Genomic DNA, 27847 nt, shown 5'->3' with positions numbered 1-27847 from the left:
TTTTGTACAGCCTGTAGCTCCATTCACAGATGTTTGCAGATGCATGATAGAAACAGAAAGCAAGATAATGGTTGTGTTGTGGCTACAAAGTCATTAACAAAAAAAAAAAAAAAACTATCCAGAGGCTGCTAAACAATGTAAGAGCGGAAGTGTATTTTGTGAATGGAAATGAAAGACTGTGATGATGGCTGTAACAACACCTTAAAGAAATGAAATTCTCTAATCTGTCTCTCACGGTATAGCTGTAAAGAAAATCCAGTCACCTAGCCTTTGCAAGATTCCCCCCATGCACAGTCAGCTCTAGTGCCTTTAATGAACACAGATGCAATATTAGATTTTGGACATGGGGAGTGAGGCAATCCCTGAGATCTCTGGATATCCTCCACACTGCATGTAAACACCCAGCTGACTTGGGCTCGCAGGTTTGGACTAAGGGGCTGTTTAGTTGTGGTGTAGACATTCCGGCTCAGGATACAGCCTGAGCCAGTGGTGGGCAACCTGCGGGCCGCATGCGGTCCATGAGGGTAATCCGCTGGTGGGCCGCGAGACTGTTTGTTTACGCTGACCATCCACGGGCACGGCCACCCACAGCTCCCAGTGGCCGCAGAGAAGTGGTGTGGAACGCAGGGAGCTGTGGGTGGCCGTATCTGAGGACGGTCAATGTAACAAGCTGTCTTGTGGCCCGCCAGCAGATTACCCTGAAGGGCTGCATGCGGGCCGCAGGTTGCCCACGACTGACATGAGCTCTGGGACCTTCCCCACTCGCAGGGTCCTCAAGCCTGTGCTTCAGCCCCAGTCCAAACGTCTACACCACAGTTAAACAGCCCCGTACACCAAGCCCTGCAAGCCTGAGTCAGGTGGCATGGGCCAGCTGTGGGTTTTTAATTGCAGTGTAGACATACACTTTGTGGCCCAGTCCAATTAGTACCTAAACAATCAGTAACAAGACCTTAAATTAGATCCATCTTGCTTGGCCTTAGTTTCAGCCACCTATTCTTCATGCAGGTGCTAAATCTGCTCAGGCATGGGGGAAGCTGAAGGATGCTGTTGTCTGTGTTTGCTGTAAAGAAGTTGCAGAGCTGACTGTGTTGTGCTGGTAAGGACTCCATGTCTGTTGCACCCCACATTCCTACCTTCTGATATATATGTTAGTTTCACATTATCACTGATGATTTTCCTTACATATGTCTTGTGCAGTGTTGGACTAGGAGGCCTGGAGCAAAGAGGACCTGGTAGCAGCTTGTGGAAGCCTCCACTAGGTATTTAAGGGGGTGGATTAGACCCAGAGGCCCCCTGCTGGAGGCCTCAGGGTCCTGCCACACTCCTCCCAGGAAAGGAGCAGTGGAGAGGTCTTCCAGAGGAAGCAGCCAATCAGAGAGGATGCAGAGAGCAGCCAATCAGGGCCCAGGAGGGCGCTATAAAAAGGAGCTGCAGAGCCCGAAATAGGAATTTCCTTACTGGAGCTAGAGGAGTGTAGATGGTGCTGTTGGCTGGCCGAAGGGAACTGCAGCACAATGACAGCTCAGTGCTAGTAGAGACTGGGGGAGCAAGGAATAGCTCCTGGCTGGCTGGGCCTGAACTTAGAAGGGCCCTGAGTTAAGAATAAGCTATTGGTGAAGGCTGGGGCTGCGGGGAAGTGGTCCAGGGAACTGAAGATAGTTTTGGTAAATGGACACAGTGGTGAGTGACTGCTTTTCTTAGGGTTCCTGGACTGGGACCTGGAGTAGTGGGTCGGCCTGTGTCCCCCCGGATAGCCCACTGGCGAAGGGCATACAACTGGACAGCAGTAAACCCCCAAGAAGGGGACTGAACAGACTAAGAGGGTGAAACCACTGCCTCTAGGGAGGAAGCCCTGGGATTATGGCCCGATGCCAGGGACAGGACTGGTCTAAAGATGGCAGACACAACCAACCAGAAGAGGGTGCTTGTGAGAGGTGGGTGTTACAGGATGTTTCAGTCTTTTTTCTTAGTTTATTCAGGAATATAGGACAAGGCAGGAGAGGAGACCTGTAACTTCTGCTGCTGACTCCCATTGTCCCGCAGTCTCCAAGCACTGCTCCATAGGGGAGATTTGAAAGAGGAAACAATCATCTGGAACTATTACATCTTTAATTTTGAAACTGAAAAAAAATAACTGGATTTTAGCGTCCCCTGTTAGAATATGTTACAGCCATTCCCTCCTTTTTTCATTACTACAAGGTATGCGGCCACTTTAGCCTGAGCTCTATAATTAGAAGCATTATTTCTGTTCTATTTCTCATTTCCTTAATAGACTGATTCATTGTAATTGATGGGGTACAAACTACAAAGCTAAGTATTTTTCAAGCTGTAAATTGCAACGGTTGTTAGTAGGAATTATTGACTATAATTCTATTCCATTTTATTTAAGTGTGTGTGTGTGTATATATATATATATATGAAAGAGAAACATAATCTTTCCATTAGACATCTCCTTTCTTAATCATTATGTCCTAATTAATTCCCTGGTTAAATATAAAGCAAGCATTAGTTCTGAAATAATGTCTTCCTGTATGACTAAATAAAGAACGGTTCCTTTTCCTTCTCTGTTGACTCATGTTGGCTAGGGATCCGGAGCAAGCATGAGAGCAGGTATCCGAGACTTTGGGACAGATTCTGTGTTTCTCCTGTACTATGATCAGTGTAAGACCAGAGGTGGGAAGCAAAGATGGCTTCACATAATAAGTGTAACAAGAGAAGGCAAGAGTATGAGACCATTTCTGTAGTAAGGCTTTGGTTTCTTCTGCTGGAGGCAAAATCCAGGCTGACTCACAGAGGTGCAGGTCTCCAGACATACAGTTGGCAGAAAAGTAAAATGTAGTCATGCATTTGTAACCCACACTTGGCATGGTGTCTCCCTCTAGTGTATCTCCCTCTAGTTGCTGAATAAGAGCCTATTACTACTGGCTTATGAAGTTATTTCTTTAGCTCAAGTGGGACTGGTCTGTGCTGCTGTAATGGAGGTCCTGGGTTCAAACTCTGATGATGATCCAAGATTGTTACACAATCATAACAGGGAGGCAAGAAAAATATACTCAGTTTCAATATAAGAGAAGCTTAGATCCATTAGCTGTCTTAGTGCAGATCACAGAATAGCTTGGCAGTAATATATAGGAGAAATTTAAGCTTTGTCTCATATATTAATTTACTATTTCTGAAAGAGAATGCAATTCAGTTCCTAGACCTTAGTTGATTGGATTTGATATTCTTACAGATTACTGCCGAATTACTGCATTATCAAGTCAATTGATTGATAAGTATGGGTTACAGGCCAGTGGCTCTCCATAAATGTGGATCCTGTGATCCCAAACCTAACCTGCCCCAGACCCAATCATTATGGTTTTATCTGGTTTTGATTTAACACAGAAACCACCCTCTGCAGCATGCAAAGACCACCTACTGGAGGAGATAATGCAGCACTTGCATAGCTTTTAGGTCCATGCCCCTTTTCCTCCCAGCCACACTGGGATGTAGGTCATTGCATCAGGCCTTTCACACCTGAGTGAATTTTACTTTCAAATTATATTAACATGTTGTGGGGAAATTTTCTTTATTTTTCTCTTCTGGCCTAAGTATGTATAATTATTTGAATGCTTTGAAATAGAATTTACATTTGGGCCATATGTAATGAATGTATGGTTACCTGCTCCTGCGTTCACCAGAGCGTAATTTCTGACAAACGACTTTTATTTGTATTAGTGTATTAGGAAACATTACAATTTTTTGTTAATTTTGGTAGCATAGCACATCTGCGTATGTTTGCTGCAGGAGTGATGATGGGGTTTTTTTTCTAGAAAACAAAAACATTGAATAGTACAGCTCCTCTTAATGGCCATCTATAACTTTTTTAAAGATATGGTTCTGCAGAGTTGTTAACATTAAAACACTTGGCAACATAGAGTCTTTATGACAGATATTTGTAAGAATATTGTTAAAAAGTAATCATTATCTGTCCAAAGATGCTTATCAAATTAGTAACCCTATTCCTGTTTTTTTTAATTTCCTGTAGTTAGAGTTTTTCTATAGTTTATATGTATGTATGTGTATGTATATATCTATTGTACATATTAAACATACATGCTTAGGAGCAGATTCTCAGATGGTGTAAATTGGCATGCCTCCATTGAAGTCAATGGAGCTTATGCCCATAGTAGCAGCTTAGGTTGAAACTTAGCATGGTTAACTTGGGAATTTCAGGTTTTCTCCTTTTTAAAAGTCAGAAATATTTTTTTTACAGTAGCAGTTTTCTCCTTAGCTATGATGATATCCTTGAGAATTGTGTTTTTGAAAGTATGAAGTATTACGGATCAAAATCTATAGTGTCTGATGCACGTTAGCAGTTCACTATAACTCAGTGCTTGATGTTATCAGAGACTTGATACTATGGAAGGATCAGGACAAATATCATATTTGAACATTGCATTTTCCATCTATTCTGTTCATTTACAGTTCGTTATGTTTTAATAACTTGAACCTGATCCATGTTTAATACTAGTATCAGTTGGAACATTTGGAATGTTTAAGTGAAAACATTGGGGCCGATGTTAAGAATGCACAATAACCATGGGAACTCTGTGCAGTAGACGTTAATTCAGTCTGAATTTGCACTTCTGCCGGGACTAAATACAGACTAAAGGCCTGAGTTTTCTCTCACTTGCACTTGTTTTTCTCCACTATAACTCCATGCCACTGCTGATCCATGCATTTACCACCTTGACACTTCCCTGTATAAGATCCAGTTTTTAGTTTCTTATAACTTTGACAGACATTGACCATTTGGGCTGAAATTTTCTATATCGAGTGCTGCCTCAAGCTAAATATTTTTGGAAAATTGCAGCCAAAATGGATTAGCCAATACTGAGTATGAGGCTAAGGAAAAAATATTAGATTGTCCATGTTAAAAATTCTATTGACCTTTTCTTTGGAGAAGGGACTTGAAATTTGGACGAGAGGTGGCCTTTGGGTCAGGGATGTGCCTTTGCTTTCTTTGTGAAAATCCACCTACATTTGGCCAAGTTGTAAGCCTTTAAAAAAATCACAGTTTGCACAAGCTCAGAAACATCTTTGATTTTTAGCACCTGAAATCTTGGAAGATTCTGTCCCCACTGAGCAAGCTTCATGCTGACCAGACTGCAGCCTCTCACAGCCTCTCGTGCATGCACCATTTCCACACAGGCAACTGAGCATGCTCCATCCCCTCAGAACTCCTCCTATGTAAGTGCATGGTCTCCACAGAGCAACTGTGCATGTACCAGCCCAGGGCTAAGGGTGAAGCTGGACTTCCCTGGTATGGCTGCCACCTGCTGCTCTATGCCAGGCACCAGAACAGAGAGCAGGGAGGCTGTCTCTCCTGTGCTCTCAATGACTCCTCTTCTCGCAGGCAATGTGGAGCAACAAGCTATATGGTGGGCGGGGGTGTGAGGGAAAGGAGTAGAGTGGGACAAGGAGTCTGGTGAAACTGGGACATGGGTGGAGGAGAAATTGGAAGTGGCTGAACAAGGAGCCTGGAACTTAGAAGGGAAATGTATGGTGGAGAATGAGGGCAGGTCGGGTGTGGGATTCGCTGGGTTTGAATAATATGCAGTAAATAAAGCATGGGGGCCATACACTGAACAATAAGAATAAAACAAAATATTGAATAGCTGCTCATTAAGTGAGCCTTGTCCATCCTGTGCACATAAGGAGCCAGGGGTCCTGTGCAGAAAAAGTATGTGATCATGTAATAAAAAACTGTATCATAATGCATGTGCACAAGGGACCTAAATTAAGGTACCCTTAACTCTGGAATTTCCTAACCTTTGAATGCTACACTTTGCAACTTTAATAATGTTCTTTTAACATAGTTTTTGTGGGTGTGTGAAATGATATAGTACACACATCCAGTATGTATATATAAGCATAAACCTGTGTAAAGGTGTATGCAGTTTTTATTTACCATACTGGAAAAATAACTGGTTTAACTATAATGGTATATTCACACTTACTGTTAGGAGTTTTATTTTAATTTAATATTTTGCATCCCCATTGTGTCTTTAAAGTTGGACTTTACGGCTTATCTCCCCACACCCCGATGTTACAGTGGAAGCACTGACTATTTCCATTTTCTGTAGTGCAGGCTTAGGCTCCAGTTTTCATTTGCAAGACATAATTATTCAACGGACTGACCTGTCCAATCAGAAAAAGTCACTGTGCATCCACGAACTGCCTGACAAGTTGCTACACTGAAACTAAACTCTTGATACTGTTTTCTTATATTTAATCATCACTTTGCTGTACAAAATCAGTGAAGCAGGTGTAAATAGCCTCAGTTACAGCTAGACTAAGAAGAAAATGTGTTCCTTGAATAGCTGAGCATTTAGTACTTTGAATATTTGTTCCCTTTTTGTATATAACTTACTTGATAGGCTAATCCTGTAGCTAACAACATTAAGACAGCAAGATACATTTTAAGGCACTGATATGGGCTAGGTACCTTGCTTCCATCACCAAGTTTGAAAATGTTTGTCTATATCTTGCCCTGCTTCGATGTTGAATAGTGACCAAGTCACTGGATGTTAAAGGGCTCTGGCAGGCGAGTTGGGACTGCTTCACCTCTCACCCAGCGTGAATACAAATTTTGCTGGGGTGATTGGGCTGACAGGTATCTCACTCTGCAGGTGAATAGTCCTGTCGATTTATGTGTATTTTTTGCTCTATCGTTGTTATGTCCCTTCATCTCCTCTTACTCAGCTGCTGTTGTGGGTAGGTTTTTTTCTCTTCATATGTAATGAAACATCACATACATATCACAGTGCAATTGATGAGGCAGGGAGCAGAGTAGAATTTTTTCATTGATAGGGCTGTCAAGCAATTAAAAAAATTAATTGCGATTAATCGCACTGTTAAAAAATAATAGAATACCATTTATTTAAATGTTTTTGGATATTTTCTACATTTTCAAATATATTGATTTCAGTTACAACACAGAATACAAAGTGTACAGTGCTCACTTGATATTTATTTTTTATTACAAATATTTGCACGGTAAAAAACAAAAGAAATAATTTTTCAATTCACCTACTACAAGTACTGTAGTGCAATCTCTTTATTATGAAAGTTGAACTTACAAAAGTAGAATTATGTACAAAAAAACCCTGCATTCAGAAATAAAACAGTGTATAACTTTAGAGCCTGCAAGTCCACTCAGTCCTACTTCAGCCAATCTCTCAGACAAACAAGTTTGGTTACAATTTTCCGGAGACAATGCTGCTTGCTTCTTGTTTACAATGTCTCCTGAAAGTGAGAACAGACATTCGCATGGCACTGTTGTAGATGGCGTTGCAAGACATTTACGTGCCAGAATCGCTAAAGATTCATATGTCCCTTCATGCTTCAGCCACCACCCCAGAAGACATGCCTCTATGCTGATGACAGGTTCTGCTCAGTAATGATCCACGATCTGAGTGCTGCTCTTTTAAGACATCTGAAAGTATGCTCCACACCTCGTCCCTCTCAGATTTTGGAAGGCAGTTCAGATTCTTAAACCTTGGGTCGAGTGCTGCAGCTATTTTTAGAAATCTCATATTGTCAAATCTGCTGTGAAAGTGTTCTTAAAACAAACGTGCTGGGTCATCATTCGAGACTGCTGTAACATGAAATATAGGGCAGAATGTAGGTAAAACAGAACAGGAGACATACAATTCTCCCCCAGTGAGTTCAGTCACAAATTTAATTAATGTATTATTTTTTTAATGAGCATCATCAGCACGGAAGCATGTCCTCTGGAATAGTGGCCGAAGCATTAAGGGGCACATGAATATTTAGCATATCTGGCATGTAAATACCTTGCAACACTGGCTACAAAAGTGCCATGCGAACGCCTGCTCTCACTTTCAGGTGACTTTGTAAATAAGAAGCAGGCAGCATTATCTCCCATAAATGTAAACAAATTTATTTGTCTGAGTGATTTGCTGAACAAGAAGTAGGACGGAGTGGACTTTTAGGCTCTAAAGTTTTACATTGTTTTGTTTTTGAATGCAGTTATGTAACAAAAGTAATCCACATTTGTAAGTTACACTTTCATGATAAAGAGATTGCACTACAATACTTGTATGAGGTGACTTGAAAAATACTATTTCTTTTGTTTATCATTTTTGTATTGCAAATATTTGTAGTCAAAAATAATAACATAAAGTGAGAACTGTACACTTCGTATTTTGTGCTGTAATAGAAATCAATATACTTGAAAATGTAGAAAAACATCCAAAAATATTTAATAAATTACAATTGGTATTCTATTGTATAACAGTGCGATTAATCGCGATTCATTTTTTAAATCACGATTAATTTTTTTGAGTTAATCGCATGAGTTAAGTGAGATTAGTCGACAGCCCTATTTATTTATTTATTTATTTTGTGGCCTGAAAGCAAATGCTTGAAAAATTGTATCTTTGTTAGAGCCTTGATGTTTATAATATAAAACCCCTAAATTCCCTGGCCTGCACACAGAATTCTCTAGCATCTGGGGGCCTAGTGTTCTCAGGCCTCTGCTTTATTTGGAAAGTTGTCCCTAGGAAAAAACTCTTAAACGTTAGCAACAATGGATGTGTATTGAGTATGGCACACAAGCCCAGCATGATTTCAAAATGCTGGAAAAGTTCCCGGCTATTCTGAAGATAACATACTGTAATAAAAGAAAATGGGGTGTCTGAGGTCTATGAGTGACAGCTGCCCGCTTCCTGTAATAATGAAACAGTCATGATTTATTAAATATTTTAACTCTTGAGTTTTCAGAGAATGGTGATATTTAGCTCGAAACAGTGCCAGGTTTTTTTCCTGTAGTTCTTGTGTTATTGCCACCCCCACAACTTACCAGGGAGCCCTCTAGTGGTTAACTACAGGCGGTGGTTTTAGAAGTGAACAACAATCCTAAGGATTTAATTTTCAATGACTGGTAAAATATTCGCAAAAAGAAAAGGAGTACTTGTGGCACCTTAGAGACTAACCAATTTATTTGAGCATGAGCTTTCGTGAGCTACAGCTCACTTCATCAGATGTTTACGTTTACAGACTAACACGGCTGTTCCTCTGAAACCTGTCATTATGCAAGGCACTGCATTTAGCCGTATGGAGTGGAAATCTATCAACTGCAGGCAGTTTCCACGGTAAACATCTGATGAAGTGAGCTGTAGCTCACGAAAGCTCATGCTCAAATAAATTGGTTAGTCTCTAAAGTGCCACAAGTACTCCTTTTCTTTTTGCGAATACAGACTAACACGGCTGTTCCTCTGAAACCTGGTAAAATATTGCTAACACTCCTTTTTACCTTGAATTTCTCTGCTGACTGTGTAACTTTTATAATGACTGTTTGCAGCCTAAAAATATATGATTTTTCTGTTATGACTTGTATCAGGAACCTACAAGCAGAGGATTAAAATTACTAACCAGGACCAGCTGCAGGGAAAGAGGATGTGTTTTGTCTTTACTCTCAGTTTACTGTCCTTTGACACTACTTAAGAGCTCCATCTTTTGTATTGTCTTCTAGCTAGTAGGTCTGTGCTAGTTTTCATTTCCTCCAGCTTCTGGCTTCTCTCCTCACCCTTCACTCTGCAAAAAATCCTCACAGTTCCTTACCGTTTGGTTGCAATCTATTGCTCTACCCTTTCCTTGGTCTCCTGTAGCTACAAGGTGTGCTCATGGGGTATGAATTTCTCTGCTAACCTAGCTATTCCTCTCTTTTTTGGATCCTTTTTTCCTGTGAATAGCTCTACTTCTCCACTGCTGCTTGTAGTTTTCCCAATCAGTGGAAGCAGAATTAAATTAACATTTATTGGCAATTGGTGCTCATTTCTCAATTGCAAGCTTGCGACTAACTGGAGTCTTGGAGTACGTCCAGTGGTGAGCTGGAGCTAGTCCGCGCGAACCGGTTGTTAAATTTTGAAGCCGGTTTAGAACCAGTTGTTAAAGGGAGCCAGCCCGCGGGCCACATCCGGCGCACGGTACTGTCCTGTCCTGCCTGCCTGAGCTCTCGGCTGGGGAGGCTCCCCTGAGAATCCCTTTTTAATTTTTACTCACCCGGCGGCGCTCTGGGTCTTCGGCAGCACTTCGGCGGCAGGTCCTTCGGTGCCACCGAAGACCTGGAGTGACTAAAGGAACCGATTCTTCAGCTTTTGGCAGCTCATCACTGAGTATGTCTACACACATGCCAGCCAGCTCGGGCTCGTGGGGCTCAGACTGTGAGGCTGTTTCATTGCTGGGTACACCTCCAGGCTCAGGCTGGAGCCCCCGGGACCATCCCTCACCTTCAGGGTCTTAGAGCCCAGGCTCCAGCCTGAGCCAAGACGTCTACACAGCAATGAAATAGCCCCGCAGCCTGAACCCTGCAGGCCTGAGTCGGCTGGCACAGGCCTGCCATGGGTTTTTCTTCACTGTGTAGACATGCCTTTGTGCGACTATGGGCAGCAGGAGAACTGTAGATAGCGCAGCATTAGTTCACATTTGGCACATTCACAACCTAAAGGGCTGGAAACACTGCAGTGTTTTCATTCCTTAGGCCTTCATTGGCCAGGGAAAGTTTTCTAACCCAGGGCTTGAATTTTTCAATCCCTACTGTGTGTATTAGAAGAAAACAAATGTCTTGTACCCTACTCCTGTCCTAGGTATCTATGCGTCTATCAGTGGTGAGAAATAGGCATTTTAAAAACAGTACTGGTTTTAATAAGTTCAAAACCAAAAATCCCACTTATTTTCTTGTTTGTTTTTACAGGCATTCCCCTGTATTTCAACAGGAATTTATGGTAAGTAAGACCTCTTATTAGGTACCATTTAAGTGGGTTTTCTTCATAGCAAATGGTTGGTGTTGTTTAAACAGATGTTTTTGTGCCTTTGTAGATCATTTTGGCTAGTGCATGAATTAGTATTTTATTATTATTATACAAACAGCATCCAATCTGACAATGATTGGGATCTTGTTGTACAAGTAAAATAGTCTGTGCCCCAAAGAGCTTATAGTTTAAGGCCCTGATCTTGCAAAAACTTATGCACGTTATTATCTTTACACCCATATGGCTCCAGTGGTGCAAAGTTAAGCATGAGCAAATGCTTTCAGGATAGGGTTCTGTGGAGACAAAAAACGAAGATATGAGGAACTTTGTACATCGTGCAGGGAAAGTGGCCACAGTGATGGGGACGTGTCTTGTTAGTTCCATCATTTTTTGTTGTTTTTATTTTTTTAATTTGTTTGCTCCCCATCTGGTGATTTATGAAGGGACGAGGGAGAGGGATACTATCAAAAGATGGCAAATATTTATATATATGAATATACATTTTTATTATTTTAAGTCAACCTGTCCATTGTTAGTCTGTCCATTGTTAGTCATCCACTTTCTTGTAGTAATCACAGGACAGATGACCATTGAAGAGTTATTTGAGGTGGAAAGAGGTGGGTTCAAGGAGGGTGTGCCATACATAAAAAGCAGCATGGAGAAATGAATGGAGACTATTAGGGGTGGAGCGGATTCTTTACTGGTAGATACAAATATATTTCTAGCGTTAAAATCTAGTAAATTGCTTTTTTTGCATTTAATGTTTTAAAATGCATATAGAATTATAATAGGTAGTGTTGTTATTTTTAATCTCTCTTAAGGTTAATAGAGAGACTAGCAGTGCAGCAAATTTAAAAAATCATGGAAGAACTAAGTGCCACCATAATAATCATTACTTAGTTATTGTACAAACGTCAGATATATTAACTTGCAGCCATTGTGCTGAGTTAATATTAGGATTGGCTAATCAGATATTATGCAGGAGAAAAAAGATTCACAAAAACATGACAGCTTTATTATTTTTTTAATGTAAGAAAAATGTAAAATCTTTTTATCATGTACCAGTATCAGTATAGCATTGGATAGGCTGATTCCAGGCTTATTATTTTGATAGTTGTTAATTTGAATCAGATTTCAGAAAGTGGAAAAGGAATTACTTTCTTGTACAGTTCCTTTTTTTCTTCTTCCAGCTGTATTAATGTTACTGATGAGAAGATTACAGCTGCAGTTTAGAAACTTTAGAAATCACCAGATATGGACTTATTGCAGATAAATCTTTGCCTCAGTCTCCAAATCCCTTATCTTCTAGGGAAAATTCTGGGTTTCATTCCTGGACATTTTGGATAATGTACACACTTTTTTCCTTAAGTCTTAACATGGACATATTTTTATTAGTTTGCAAAAAGACGCCAGACGTGATGCATGTGTGTGGAATTTACTAGCAAATGAAAAGCACAAACAATTACAGCTCATTTTATGAGAGCTGGATTAGTCAATAGAAAGTAAGCCCCTGCATACAAGAAACATGGTTCCCTGAGGTAACTAAAAGGAAGTTAGATAGAACCTTGAGTTCCTTTTCCCAGGTAATGGTACTTTTTGAGATGGTCATTGAATTTTTTTTAAGCTGAAAAGCTAAGGCACAGCTGAAACACTATATAGTATGGCAGATGGAGTTTCCATATGTATTTGTTGTTTTCATTGGCGTACAAGGAACAGAGCATACTTCTGCCAAGACACTCTGGTTTTCCATAGTTTTTTATAAAAGGCTGTCAGCATGCAAACTCCTAACTGAGCTCCTGCTCTGCATTTCAATATTTGCCATCTAATTTTCAAGGAGATGTGAGAATGACACTTTTTTAAAAAACCAAGCTATTGATCCCTGATTTTTTTTCAGAACTCTCAGACATGACTCTTGAAAGGGCATTTTCATCTGGTAGCTGCTAAGGGCAAGTCTCTGTGTGAGATCTGAAATGCTGACAGATTTAAGAAAGGGTGACAGCAGTTCCTGTGCAGTGATGAACTTGCCAGTGATGTTGTGTTATGTAATACATTTGGGAACCAGGGCACATACACAACACACAAAGATCTGCTTAGTGGTGCTGGTGGTGGTTGTGTTTTCCCCCTCACACACACGCTTTAGGGATTCCCATTGCCTAGGACAGCAAGTGACTTTTTTCTAGTCCATATAGATGTTCATCACAATAATATCTGAGTGCACTCCAGTTATGCATTAAGCAACGTGGCTGCACACCTGGCATATGGTGTTTATTATCTCAGCCTCTCTCTATGGGGAGAGGTGTATGTAATGAGTGTCTTGTTTTGGTAAGGTCTTAGGGTTTTGTTTTTTAAATGTACTTCACTTCAGGTGATCTTATTGGATAATATGTCACATAAGCTTGTTTCTAAGCTACTCTTATAATGAATATTGTTTCACACATGCTAATAAGAAAATATTTATTTTCTTTGTTAAAGAATATATGGCCCTGATTCTGCAGTCAGATCCCTGCAGACAAACCATGCGCACATGCAGAGCCCCATACAGTGAAAGTTGAGCTTCAACTCAAACTCAGCGGGGCTCTGGTCAATTTGTAGGGTTCCACCTCTGTGGATCCAATTGTGGGATTGAGGCCTGTGTTTTCCTCAGTGGTCTTGTAAATGCTTGGTTTGCTTTTCTTCTCCCTGGTCTCCTTAGGCACTCTGTTCCAGAGAAAAGCCTTTCCTGTTTGTATCACTTCAGAACACTCCTTCCTCAGAAAAAAAAGGTGTGAAGACGAAAGTAAGCCTCCTATTAAGTTTTGGCTAACAGCAGGTTCCTTTTCATGAGAGGACGTTTGATGGAGGAAAAGTCTGCATTCCTCCCAAAATGCACTCTCCACACTCCAGCTTCTTAGAATGCTTTGAAACACTTAGAAAATGTTCCAACTTGAACAAGTTAAAGCCGTGAGAAGGCCAGAGGCAGGTTTCCATTAAGGCACCATGCCAGAAGTCTAAAAGAAGACTCTGGGGTGTCTTCATTTTTCAAGACTGATGAATTCAAAGGAAGGATTAAATGTTTTAAAAAAATTAGTTAGAAAAGGCCTGGTGCTTATTTCTTGTAAGTCTGTGTAAAACAGATTAGAATCAGGCCCAAAGACTCTCTGAATTAAAAACTGTATTGTTTTTTACTTGCAGTTCTTAGTAATCTCTGATATTGTGATAAAATGATGATCAGCCAAAAAATAAAAAATAGAGAAGGCACAAGGAATGGAGACTTCTTGTGTCCCTATAATCTCCTTGGTAGCGCTCTGTGCCTCAGTTTCCCCACCTGTAAAACCAGCATAATGCTACTTACCTCCTTTTGCAAATGGTTTGAATGTTACTGATTGAAAAGCATGGTATAAGAGCTGAGTATAAGTATTTATTATTAGTCAACTGAGAGATGACTTTAACAAGTACTTTCTCTTATGGCAGGAACATATTGAATTAATAATCGGAAAGAATTCCCAAGGATTGTTCACAGTCAATCCAGTATTGTTTGGAATTGCCAGCTATTAGAGTAATTACCAAGCAACAGAGCCACAATATTTACCTAGTATATTTTAAGATGAGAAAGATATTTGAGGTTAACTTTGTCAGGAGGGTTGTCTTCTAGAAAACTTAACTTATGCTGCACTTTGGAGTAAGGCCAAACTAAGTAAACAATTCTGATGTAAATTCTCCTTTTCAGGGTCTTCCAGTGCTTTTTCCTCTTTTCCTTGTTCAAAGAAAGGTCAATATCTGTTTGAAAAGTTTTTGTTTTTGTTTTTAAATCAAACACCTACATTCCCAGACTGTTTACACTGGTCACCATTAATAAATCTGATTTACTCACAATTACCAGAAGAAAATGTGCTTTGGAAATCTTTCCAGAAAAGACATCTCTGGAAAGAGACTAAGCACAGAATTTCACACCTAACGTGGTTGGTTCCCGCTTCTTCCCCGCCCACATTACAGCTTGTAAAAACGAGTTATTTAAAGGCTGCATTTTTGCCGCAGCTGCTATAGGAGTCATGGATTCCATGATTTTCATGTATTTTAACCAGTGTTCAAGACTCCGACATTTGGGAACTTTTGCAAAAGGGAAAGTGGATGTGGGATCGTAAACAGTACGACTAATTTCACTGCGCATCTTGAGAGTTGCCAAGTTAAAACCTAGGCTGCATACATAGTTGGGAAAGGATAAGAATTCTCTTAAATTAGGGTTCATGTTTTGCCATGTGTTCATGGCAGATCATAGATTCTGAGGATGGAGAAACATATGAGCATTGGATAGGCATTTTAGGATGTTATCATCCATGTACTCCTGTGTTTTACTTACTGCCATATTACTTGTGATATAAGTTTGAGGTACTATTGCCACTTATTTTTTGTTGTTGTACTCTACCAATGCAAGAAATCAGTTTTAATACTTATTAAACTCACTTAGAAAGTAAAGACGTTAAAAAAGAATTAAAACAGAAAACGAAACAAAACAAAAATGCGGAGAAAACCCTACGAAAGTCTACATTTTAATAGGCTTCAGAGTGGTAGCCGTGTTAGTCTGTATCAGCAAAAACAACGAGGAGTCCTTGTGGCACCTTAGAGACTAACAAATTTATTTGGGCATAAGCTTTTGTGGGCTAAAACCCACTTCATCAGATGCATGCACCTAATGTTGTTTCTACATTTTAATAAACTCCCTTATTCTTTCTATCTCCTTCACAGGCCAGCTGTGGGTTTTTAATTGCCGTGTAGATGTAGCTGAAGAGGAAAAGCTAGGAGAATGCAGAATGTCTTTGATGCTTGTAGTTTAGTTGCTGGAAATTCACAGGGAACCCACATATTATGCACCCTTGTTAGCCGGACTTGAGACCAGACACGTTTTCTAGTATCAGGCTGTTCAGTCTTGTTTTTAGCTTGCCTCTCTGGTCAAAGCAAAGTGTTGCAAGGTTAAGTTTGTCCTGCATGCTAAACCAGACTGTGTGAGGCACAAGGTAAAGAGAGAGGAGGAGTAAGTGGAATAGGTATACTAGGGTGAGAGTAACAGCAGGATCCCTAGGTTTATATCTAAAGAGTTACTTAGGAGAGAGCTACGGAGTTGAAGTCATGTGAATCCTTCTCCTCGTTTGGTGTGGTCACAGCATATTCTAGATCAGGAAAAAGTGTTGCTGAGTTCTGTTATCAGCATGTGTGACCCCGGTGTGCTGTTAGTCAGTGCTGGGAGGAAGATGTTGCCCAACGTTTCTTAAGTAAGTTCCTAAGGGTTTCCCTCAAAGAAGAAACGACAAATAACAGATCTTATCAAAAGTACCCAGTCAAAACAAAATTCCAAAAGTCCACATATGGACACTTCCTCTCATATTAAGATTCTCTTCTATTGCTAAAACTAATCACTAATATTTTTGACCTCACCAGAACCTCCAAAAACCTCATCTGCACTTTCTTAGTCCAAATAAACTAGCTTCATGTCACTTCTTTGGCTGTGTTCTGTGGTTTCTTTCAACAGCAATTTCTCATAATACATCTAGAGAATAAATTAGCATTTGAGCACCTACTTTGGACAATGTCAGATTTCAGCTAAGAGTAAAGTTTACCGGAACATGTGTCTGTTGCTGCAATGGGGCTGATCTGAGAGTCACTAGGATAGCAATCTATGTTTTTTCAGTGGTTAACTTGTAATTGCAATTATTATTAACATTAAACATAGTTAAATATTATTATGTATGATAAATCTATAATGTATAAATATAGCAGCTACTAAATGGCAATTATAATATTTAAATAATTCTAGAAATCTCAATAGTACTTGTATAAGAAATTGTCACATGTATTATTTAACAGAGATCTTATTTCAGAAAGCATCGTGTCCACATTACTAATTGTTCTCTTCCTACCCTCAGTCCTTTTCTCTCTGGAATATATTTTAAATACTTAGAAATTATTAGCAGAGAATGTAAATTGATTAACTCTCAACAGTCTGAAAGTAGTATTCACATGATCTATTTAACAAGGAGAAACTTTGACTTGATTCCGGAATGGTGGCAGAAACATGAAGGGGCATATGAATGTTTAGCATATCTGGCATGTAAATACCTTGTAATGTTGGCTACAAAAGTGCCATGCAAATGCCTGTTCTCACTTTCTGGTGACATTGTACATAATAAGAAAGCAGCATTATCTCCTGTAAATGTAAACACACTTGTTTGTCTTAGCGATTGGCTGAACAAGAAGTCGGACTAAGTGGACTTTGTAGGCTCTGAAGTTTTACATTGTTTTGGTTTTGAGTGCAGTTATGTAATAAAAGAAATCTACATTTGTAAGTTGCACTTCATGACAGAGATTGCACTATACTAGTATGAGGTGACTTGAAAAATACTATTGCTTTTGTTTATCATTTTTACAGTGCGATTAATCGCGATTAATTTTTTTATTCACGATTTACAGTGCAAATATTTGTAATAAAATAATATACCCTTAGATTTCAATTACAACACAGAATACAATATATATGAAAATGTAGAAAAACATCCAAAATATTTAATAAATTTTAATTGGTATTCTATTGTTTAATAGTGCGATTAAAACTGTGATTAATTGCGATTAATTTTTTTTAATGAATCGTGTGAGTTAACGGCGATTAATCGACAGCCCTAGTATTTAGGTTGTAAATTTTCCAGTGCGGAGACTCCCTCTTACTTACTGCCTCCCTCCTAAGTGACAGAAATATGCTAAGGTCTCTGAGACAGCAAGCAAGAGGAAGGGAAAAGAGCCTTGCTGTGCAAAAATACAATGGGGGCTCTGTTCTCTCCTGTGTCTGAGTCCCACTCAACCCGGGAGAAAAAGGGGGTTGACAGGGATCAGGTTACAGCTCCCTGATTCTGTGCTAGCTGGCTCCAGCATGAGCGAGAGCAGCATAGGGTCCATTCCAACTTACTCCTCTAGTGTATAGTCTCTAGACCTTGCACCAGTGGAGGATAGGCATGGTGGACGGGTGTGGTAGGCGCACAGATTGGCTCTGCTGGTTTTACAACAGCAGGGAATTCCCTCTTCCAAGGAAATTTTCTGCTGGTGAGTGACTGTCACACGCTGGCCTCTGCACTGCCAGGGTGGTGCAAAGGGGCTGCGTAGGATGTTGAAGTTGGCCCTCTATGTGCAATCTTTGCCATGTTGGAGCTGAGAGAGAAAGGGGGGGCAAATAAAGGGGAAGTCGTAAGTGACCTTTCAAAATCTCTCTGATGGGTGGAGGGAGATGTACACTTGCATACTAGGGATTTTATGTAACACATCTAACGTATTAATATTATGACAAGTACTAGCTCATTGTGCAGCAACACAATAAAAAAAGACACAGCGGATTTCTTTTCTGTGCCTAATCGAAATACCTGAGAGCCAAGAATAGGTGCTTCTGCTTTCCATGCTCCTTGCCTTTTCTATCCCTATGCTAGATAGGAACGCTGCCATACATCATTGGAAAGAGCAACTGCAGTTGAGGCAGAGAAAGAATTAAAAAAAAAAAGTCAGACAGTGCACTATAATGAATAACTGTTAGTGTTTCCAAACAGGGGTCTTGTTTTAGAAGGTATATTCTAGTACAGGGGTGGCCAAACTCTGGCTTGTGAGCCACATGTGGCTCTTTTACATTTAAAGTATGACTCACCAAGCCCCCCCCTCCAGCCCCTATTCTCCACATACCACCAGACTTGGGGGCTGGGGGAGCTCGGGACCTCTGCCTGGTAGTGGGGTAGGAGTTTCTGCCCAGCAGAGGTGGGGTCTTGGGGCTTCAGCTCCGTGGGGTGCACCTGCCAGTGCTTGAAGCTTCAGTGGGGCTGAAGCTTGAAGCCCTGGCAGGTGCCTCTCCCATGGGGCAGAAGCCCTGAGCTCCTGGCAGGTGTGCCCCAGCTCGCGAACTTCTAAAGATTGTCATATGAGGCTTGGAGGGTCAGTAAGTTTGGCCACTCTGTTCTAGTAGTTCCTCCGCCTCCAATTGGTGGTAGTTGGTTGTGTAAATGATAGCTCAATTTAGGCCTGGAAATGGATTCTGACTTTATCTCTTCAGCACCTGCTTAATCCACTGTGTTTTACGGAATACTGAGAACCTATTCACCTCTCTTCTGTCTGGAGATGTGACACTCAAGAAAATTCAGTATCAGCAACAAAAATTCAGTGACAACAAGAAAATTCAGCGTCTACTACAGCATGATGAATTTTCAGAAAATAAAAAAACAGGGCTGCTTTATTTTTAAAATAGTCTATAAAATGCAAAGCATCACTGAATACATCAGCTTGAGGTGTTGAATTGAAAATATTATGTCCCGTTAATTTTAAAATCCGTTTTAATCTCTATTGTTTCTATTTCTCCTATCCTCCTGTCTATTAGCTTCTCTTTCCTCATACCTAAAGCAGTTTCAATAGCCTACGGTTGAATTTTAGGCTATTCATTTCTTTTACTGCAAGTAGGCTGTAGCCCACGAAAGCTTATGCTCAAATAAATTTGTTAGTCTCTAAGGTGCCACAAGTCCTCCTGTTCTTTTTGCGGATACAGACTAACACAGCTGCTACTCTGAAAATTGGTCATCGTGTTCCTTTTCTTGGCTCAGCTTTTTTAAGATAACAGTCTGGAGGAGTTTTTTTCTAAATGCCCTACCTGAGACCTTGCAAAGTAGCAGTGGACAACCTTTTTTGACAATAATGCAAGAACAAATTAATGGCGTAACATAGGTATTCCAGAGATGTAATGAGATTTCCTTGAGCTATAAAGATCAACAGCAGTATTTTCACCAGAACATTAAATGTTAGGTCCCGATACTGCATGTATGCACATGCTTTAACTTCATGCAATCTACATAGTCCTACTGAAGACTATTCATAGTACATAAAGTTAAGTCACACTCATAAGTCTTTGCAGGATTGGGGCTCCAATCCTGATACTTAAAAGCATACCTGATTACTGTATGTGACATATATTAAATAAAGAATTAATAAATATAGAGGCTCTGGCAGCTCTGGAATTATTTCCTATTTCATTAATACATCCCACCGGGATCCTAGTCTTCAGCTTAAAAATAACCTTCTCTGCAGAAGTAAATACATTAATGAAAGGTAAAAATAGATTATGAAAACACAGATGGTTTATCACAGATGAATAACATTAAATGCCAGAATTCACTTTTCTAGGTGTGTGATTCAGCGTGAATTCTGCATGTATTTAACAGCTTCTGTACAAAATAGAAACATTGTTAGTTTTGGGGTTTTTGGCAGTAGTGGTATATATGTTAAATTCTCCTTCATGGTTTTTCGGAGTGAGGTGTTCAGAAACAAATCTTCTGTGCACCTTGTTGTGTACTGTTAAGTTTTAAATCAAAAGTTCAGTGCGTTTTTAACAAGCTAACTACAAAAATAAACATGGATAGCCTTTTTGTGTACCTGACAGCAAGTCTGGCATATAAGTCAAGCATCCACTGAACTGCTTTTATAGAAAAAAAATTCACCTTGTACACCCCTTCTACTCCTTTAAAATACACTTAGGATCAGGTTTCCACTCACTAGAACTGAATTCAGTTTATTTCTAAGCTGTCACTACTGTAGAATGGCACTGGATTGAGGGGCATTCAGTGAGAAGGCTAAATCTAACTGGCAATCCATTTCTTCATTTCCATTGTATAGCCAACCTTGACAAATTAATCACAACCAACTGTTGGCTGCAGTGCGGGGCAACCTATGCAGCACAGAAGACAAATGAGGCCTCATGCTTGCCTGACAGCCTAATCTTTCAACTTGCCCCATTGGACCGAACAAGGAGACACTTTGGTGTGTCTGTCACCAGTACCACCCATAAACAAAGTGTTTGCTTGCAGTCCTATGGTTAGGCTGATGTGATAAATTATTGAGTGCCAGTCCAGTACCTTGTCAGTCAGTGCTGCAGACCGAGGCTCGAATAGATTAGTCCTGATAAAGAAGAGTCACCATGCACTAGTTTCCAAGATCAGTGAAGATAACCTCACCTAAATTAAATAGTGAAGAGTGATTTGGTGTGTGATCTCATGGGAGCTAGTTGGCTTCTTGGTTTAGGTGGAAATGTTGGGGCCACCGCAGAAAATCTTTGTCACATTAATGATAATTGGTAACAGGCTCCTGCCAAGACAATTTGTTAATCCAATGAACAGGATAACAGAAGAAAAGAGAAAAGTGGCAACGTAAATGAATTAAATGTCGTCAGTCAAATAGACTCATTTTTGTAAAATAATTAAAATTATTTTCTTTAGCCATGCTTTTGAAAATGATGTAGCATGTGTATAACTTCTAAAAGTTGCATTCTGAATGTGATGCTTTATTTTAGTCATGCCCCTCTTCATGATGTTGTTCTTTACTATTCACTGTTGTGATCTTAGTTTAGTGTTATTTTGCAGAATTACATATTGGGCCAGATCCACAGCTGGACTAAGCCAGATGTAACAGGGCATAGCAGGGCCCCCCTTGGTCCTGCCTCTGCTCTGCGCCAAAAATCACAAGGAGACCTTCTTGCTCAGCAGTCACCGGTGCAGTTTATTTACACAGTGCAAACCCACCACCTCTCACCATATATTGCTGGGGGTTCGAGCCGTAAGGGCTTCTCTTTCTTAGAGCCAGGAGGGGAGAGCTACCCCTTTCCTTCCATTCTCTGGCTTCTCCCCTTTTTGCTTCCTTCCTCTGAGCCTGTATATAGCCCCAGGCTAATCAGGCTGGCAGCTGCACCGTCTCTGCCCATCAGGCTCAGGTTCCACTTTCCAATTTAATTTTGAATAACACAGTATTTATTTTATCTCAGTGGGGTTTGTAAAGTTTTTTATGTTACGTTAAATGCTTAGGTGAAGGGCTTACCTATTATAGGGAATTGAGGAATAAAATTTTCTAGTATATTTTCTTTGCCCATTAGCATAAGAAAAATAAGACAAAACCTAAAAGTGTAACAGCTTTGCAGCATCCACATAGAAAATATCATCTAATGCTCACATTTTGTGATTGTTCTCCTGCTCAATAAGAGCAAGTGAAATTTCCTTATTAAAACTGAGTAGCCCCTTACCAAATGAGTAGTCCCATTGACTTAATTTAGACCACTTGTTGAATAAGGTACTTTTCAGTGTGTGAAAGGGTACTTGAATATAGTTCTGAATGATCTGAACCTCCATAGGATTGATTCATGTTGGAACTTAATTCCTACTGAGTTACTACTCCATATATGATTATCAATGGTAAAACCCATCCAGTGGAGACTACATGCACTGTATGGTCAATAAGAGCAATACCGTCACCTTCCTCTCTACTTCTGGAGCACTAACCACTCCTTGAGACTCTCAAATGGGTTACTGTCACTTGTGCTTATTAACGCTGGGCGGGGAGATTATCAGTGTATTATATAGGGCTTGATTCTCATTTTCATACACTAACACCCCTTCACACTTTTCTGGCTGTGTGAACAGGACTTAAAATCAATATAAATGTAATTGACCAGAGTCATGTAAAGGCGCCTTAGTGTAAATGAGAATTAGGCTGTACAGTCTTTAAGTGTACTACAGAGCTGTCCATTGGTTGTTAGGAGGTGCTGATAACAGATTATTTTAGATGCTACCAGACACACCCTCTGAGCATCTGCATTGCTGCTGCTGAAATTTGGCCTGCTACACAGTATACTGACAGAACCTGTAATTATCCGATTCCACAAAATACTGGAGCATACGGGTAGTCCTATTGACATCAGTGCAGCTACTCATGTGCTTAAAGTTTAGTCATGCTTAAGCACCCTGCTGAATTGGGGCCCTAAATATGCACCAGTGAATCTTGGTTGTGACTGTAGTAATTGCATCATTCCTCTTGTTAAATGTGAATACATCAGTCCAGCTGAAAGACAGTTAAAAGGTTTTCAGAATTCACTTTCATATTCCTTTGTTTTTATGATGTTAGAAGAGCATTTCTGAAAAGGAACGGGTGATACCATGAACTGTTTGGAATTCAAACGTCAGAAAAGCCACGATTAGAAGGCCTAGAACCTGTTAAACAAAAGTAGTTCCAAATATTAGGATTGCAGTTAATTAAATATTCCAAGATTGATCAGTACCTTGTGTATAGTTTAAGCTTTATGGACCAGATCATTACCAAAGTTTGAAAAATGAATATCAATTGTAAGCAGAATATATATCCGTGTAAATTGCATTCATCAGGACAATTGCCCAGTGTAGGCTGTGAGCTTTCGACAGTGCAATCATAATAGCTTTTCAGTTGATACACTTTATGGCCGAAGAACATTAATCATTTTCTTATGTCTTTAATTACCATAAGGTATTATGCTTCTGTCCATAATAGGTACTAAATATTATACCATTGATAGGTTTTTAACCATGCTTTTCATTGTAGGTTGTAAACATAATATAGCAGCCCATGATGAGTTCCGAACATTTTTTTTAACCTGCTGCCGTTAACAGGACCAGCAAAGTAAAATCAAGTTTTTTTCAAGCTATAGTTACTAGTGGATTATATTCTTTTATTTTTCTCTTATCAGGGATGAGCAAAAAGAACAACATAATTGTTAAATAACCCTCTCAATTAAGAGAAGATTTTTTTTGTCCATTTTAGAGAAATAAAACCCAGTTCCAAAACCAGAAAGATACTAGAAGTCACTGCATTTTGCATAGTAATAATTGTGACCTTGGCCCTGGGCGGAAATGATAACGCTACTTAGATGCTAGCTAATAACTGTGGACTGCTCTATGAGTCTTTTTATTTTTCTGTGTACTCTGTGGATTATAACATGGTAGCTTTTAGTATAGACTAATGTACTGGAAGCCAGTAGGTTCATTTAATAGAAATACATTAGACCCAGTGCTCTCCTCTAATCAAATTGTCAGCTATGATATAGATAATGTGTGTGCATGTTGGCATTGTTTATCTGTCATCCCTAATGAAAATTCCATTTTGTGGCATCTCAGACCAGACCAGTTGTCCTATGGCCTGATTAATGAGTTGTCACTATTTTACTGAATATAGGTAATCGGAAGCAGCAGTAGAATCCATCACATTTGGCATCGAAGTAATGTGGAACATTCAACATGTGACAAATCAGATTATTAGGAACCTTAAGATACTTGATTTTTTAATACGTAAGGCTTTACAAAATTGCATTCAATCCACATCAAAAAAATTAACTATTATTTCTTTAATAATTGCAGAGTTTATTCAAAACCATTTCATTAAGGGCAGTCACTGAAGTGGGATTTCAGGCATCTGTTGGAAAAGAATTGATTTTCTAAGCTTTTCTTAGATTATCTTTGGTCTTTTCAGGGTTTTTTTTGTTATTATTATTATAGTTGACCTCCTTGTAGGTTTGCCACATTGATTACCATACATTTTATAAAAAGAAAAGGAGTACTTGTGGCACCTTAGAGACTAACCAATTTAAAGTACTCCTTTTCTTTTTGCGAATACAGACTAACACGGCTGTTCCTCTGAAACCATACATTTTATGTGGATCTTGACCCCGGAATGTAGTTGAATGCTTTTTGAGTAGGAATTGATAGAAATATTTCTGTATGAGCAACATTGCCAGTAAATGTGAAAACCAACCAACCAAACTACCTCATCACTTAATGAACTCTTCCTGTTTTAAACAAGATTATTTTTCTTGATAATGAAGTTCTGTTTAATAAATGAACATCTTTAGCCAATTTTGTCAATGTCAGTGTTCTAAGCAGACAAGAAGAGGTCACTTTACCTTTTTTCTTTTTGAGTATATTTCAACCTTTGCTCCCCATTTTGTCATGCCTGGTGTCCTAAATTCTTTTCTCTCCATATACATGTTGTTTTCTCATTATCTAATCATTTTTTTAATTTGCAATTATCACCGTTACTATCAACACTTTTCATGGGTTTTCTACTTTTTGTATGGAATAGTTCTGCTCGAATTCCATGTTTTCTCTTATTTTTGTAACTTGCATTATATGATCCCTGGTTTTAAATTACTCCCCAATATTTATTTTTCATATAGATTATTAAAAACTATTAACATCTGTGAATTCATCTATTAGGTCGTCTCATAGTCTTCCCTTGTCCAGTAACGATGAAACCCATTACAGCTTCCTCACACCAGATTGGTGATCATCCTAGTAGACCTGAAGTCAGCAAAACACTGAAGCACATATTTAAAATTAAACCTATTATTCAAGCCTCTGCTGTGCATTGGATAGGGATGGACTTAAACATGTGTTTAAATGTTTTGTTGAATCAGGGCCATAATTCCCATATAAATAAACAGAACACTTACATTAAATCATAGACATTAGTTTAATCCTTTGAATCTGGTATGTTGCCCTGTTCTACTCCAGGAAATCATTAGACTGAAGGCTGCAATAATTTATCCATAAATCCTGAAGGCCACATTGTGCTACCCTTAAAATCAGTGGGATTACTTGAGTTAAATACTTCTCAATGTGAGCAGTTATCAGAACCTTACCCAATTTCTTTCCTAGTCACTGTGTTCCTACTCTAATTTAACCTATGCTTTCTTAATATATTCAATGCTTCCTTGCTAGTTTAAGTGCAATTTGTGACCATTAGGCTATGTTTTCTACATGGTCACTCCATTACCTAAAATGTCTACATCTCTTTTAAGTGACAGCAAACCCTGTTATTTGCTATATCTACTTAATAGTTTTATTCAAATCTTTTACATGATTTAGATACAAGAAAGATCCCAAAAGTGTCCCTGGAGACTGATGGGAACCAAGTCAGACATTTACAATTTTAGAGCAAGAGACAGTCAAGAAACTAGTGTATCTGCCACCCCTGCTCCCTTGAGCCTACCACTGGTACTTCTCAGTCACTCTTCTTTCCAATAGTTGTCCAATTCATTTTTAAACTCTTTATATAAGTTGCACTGATTGCTGCTCTGGGCAGTTCTTTCCTTGTTTCTATTACTATCTGTGTAAAGAATTGCTTCCCAAATTCCTTTTTGATGGAGCTTTCTTCACTTAAGTTCACACTTCCTCGTTTTTATGTTTGCAGTAGCTCAAATAGCCTTCTGGCAATTATGCTTTCTGTTCACCTGAGAATTTTGTATATCTTAGTGAGACCCACTCATAATCTCTTTTCTAAGGAACACAAACCTGGTTTCTGTAACCTTTTTGACGTTGAGATGCTTGATTCTCCCTTTCATTCAGTTGCCCTCCCTCCAATGTGTTCTCCATTTGTCAAATACTTTTAAATAAGGCAACAAGTGGTGAACACAGTAAATTAAACATGTCTTATCTAATCTCTATCAGTAGTAGTATAATTGACTCTGATTTGTATTTAACTGCTCTATTTATACTTCCTACAATTTTGTTATCATTTTGATCCTATTTTAAGCACTAACACATGATGTGTTAATGCCATGTGTGCCCTCTGTTACTCTTGATTACTTTTGTAATCCCTTGTATACCTACACTGTCTCTTCTGTGTTTTATTTTAAATCTTGTTTAATGACAGTAGGATAAGATACATGTTCCTGGGGCATTTACTATATTAATTTACTGTGGAACACTTATCTATTTTTGTTTCCCATTTAAGTGAATCCTGCCATATCTCTTCTCAATTCCGGCTCCATATCCTTCTCTGTCCTGTTTCGTGTCTCATTCTACTCCTATGCTGACTCCATTAAGCCTAGAGATGTTGGCCTAGCCCTTATAAATAAGGCTCAGATTTTGTCACGGTATTTTTAGTAAAAATCATGGGCAATAAACAAAAATTCATGGAAGCCTGTGACCTTTACAGTGATTTTTACTAAAAATATCCCTGACAAAATGGGGAGGGAGGAGGTTCCAGCACCCACACCAGCTGGGGGCTCTGGGGTCCCTCATCCCCGCTAGAGTGGCTGGGAACTCTAGGGTCCCCACTGCGGCTGAGCTGCAGTGGGGTCCCCTCACTGCCTGCCATAGCTGGGCTGCTGTGAGGGAGTCCCCCCACTGCCTGCCGTGGCTGAAACACTGTGGGGTCTGGTCGCCACGTCTGGGCACGTGCGGGGGACACCTGCCATGGCTGGGCTGCTGCAGAAGGATCCCTCTCTGCGGGGGGGCCTCTGGCGGGCATGCAGGGGGCTCCTGCTCCAGGGGCTCTGCAGGGGGGCTGCTGGCCATGCCTGAAGAGTGCTGATTGACTGTTCTGCCCTGCAGCCCGGAATTGCTGTCAGCCTGCCTGGTTGCATTGATACAAGCCATTTTGTATTATACACTGAAAATAATAGCATCGAGTGAGAGGCCCTTTTACTATGATAAGTTAATGGAACTTGAATTATCTAACACCATTATTGCCTTTCCTTATAGTGTCTCTTGATTATAGTTCTTGCATTCCATATCAATAATGTAAAAGCTGACTCCTTTTTATGTTTTCCTCTCTTTTTTTAAGATTGTGAACACTTTTATACTTTCTAGTCCTACTTTCACTGCTTAATACTTGTTTGTCTGTCTGTCTCTCTATCTAGTAAGCTTACAAGCTTTCCCCTACTTTCTGCTGGCTTCCATACTCTCTTGCCATATGCCTGCCACTTCCCATGTCCTCTACTCAATCCAGGAATTTTATTTTCTAAGACAATTTGTCATATATCTAAAATATTGATGTCTAGCTGGAAAATGTGCTTTTCCTGAGTTGCAGTGAAGGGCATAATTAGCTGAGTGGAACCACAGGAGACGTGTGACAAAGTAGTAGGGCAATCCCTTCATTTCTTCTGCCACTCAGCTGCATTTACAAGGAAATTGAGGTAACAGGTCAGTTTTCACTGAAAGGCTCATTGAAAATGCCTGATTTTTTTAAGTGCAAGTCATCAACTTGTCTGGCGGGTAGTAAGTAATTTAAATTTCAGTTGTCCACACCAGCTTTTTATTTGTACTGGGCTCTTGAACAATAGAAATGTCTTAATCTGCCCCTGTCTTCACAGCTTGATCAAGCCAGCCTCAGGTGGCTTCTTTTCAGATCCTTTCTTTTCAGATATAACCCATCTTTCTAACTGGGGTCTATGCTTATTTACATTG

The 27847-nt window shown here is 39.6% G+C and overlaps 1 protein-coding gene across 5 annotated transcripts in view; it reads left to right on the top strand.

The window, feature by feature from the left end:
* The window catches only part of MACROD2 (mono-ADP ribosylhydrolase 2), a 1333204-nt gene that overhangs the window by 928091 nt on the left and 377266 nt on the right, over positions 1-27847 (top strand). For all 5 annotated transcript variants that reach the window (XM_048842624.2, XM_048842625.2, XM_048842623.2 and 2 more), the window contains one exon: positions 10763-10793. In XM_048842624.2, coding sequence (XP_048698581.2) covers positions 10763-10793 — 31 coding nt within the window. The remainder of the gene's footprint in view (positions 1-10762; positions 10794-27847) is intronic.

The sequence above is a fragment of the Caretta caretta genome, chromosome 3 (genome assembly GCF_965140235.1).
Source record: "Caretta caretta isolate rCarCar2 chromosome 3, rCarCar1.hap1, whole genome shotgun sequence".
In the NCBI taxonomy this organism is placed as follows: domain Eukaryota; kingdom Metazoa; phylum Chordata; order Testudines; family Cheloniidae; genus Caretta; species Caretta caretta.
This window is presented reverse-complemented; position numbering and strand designations above follow the sequence as displayed.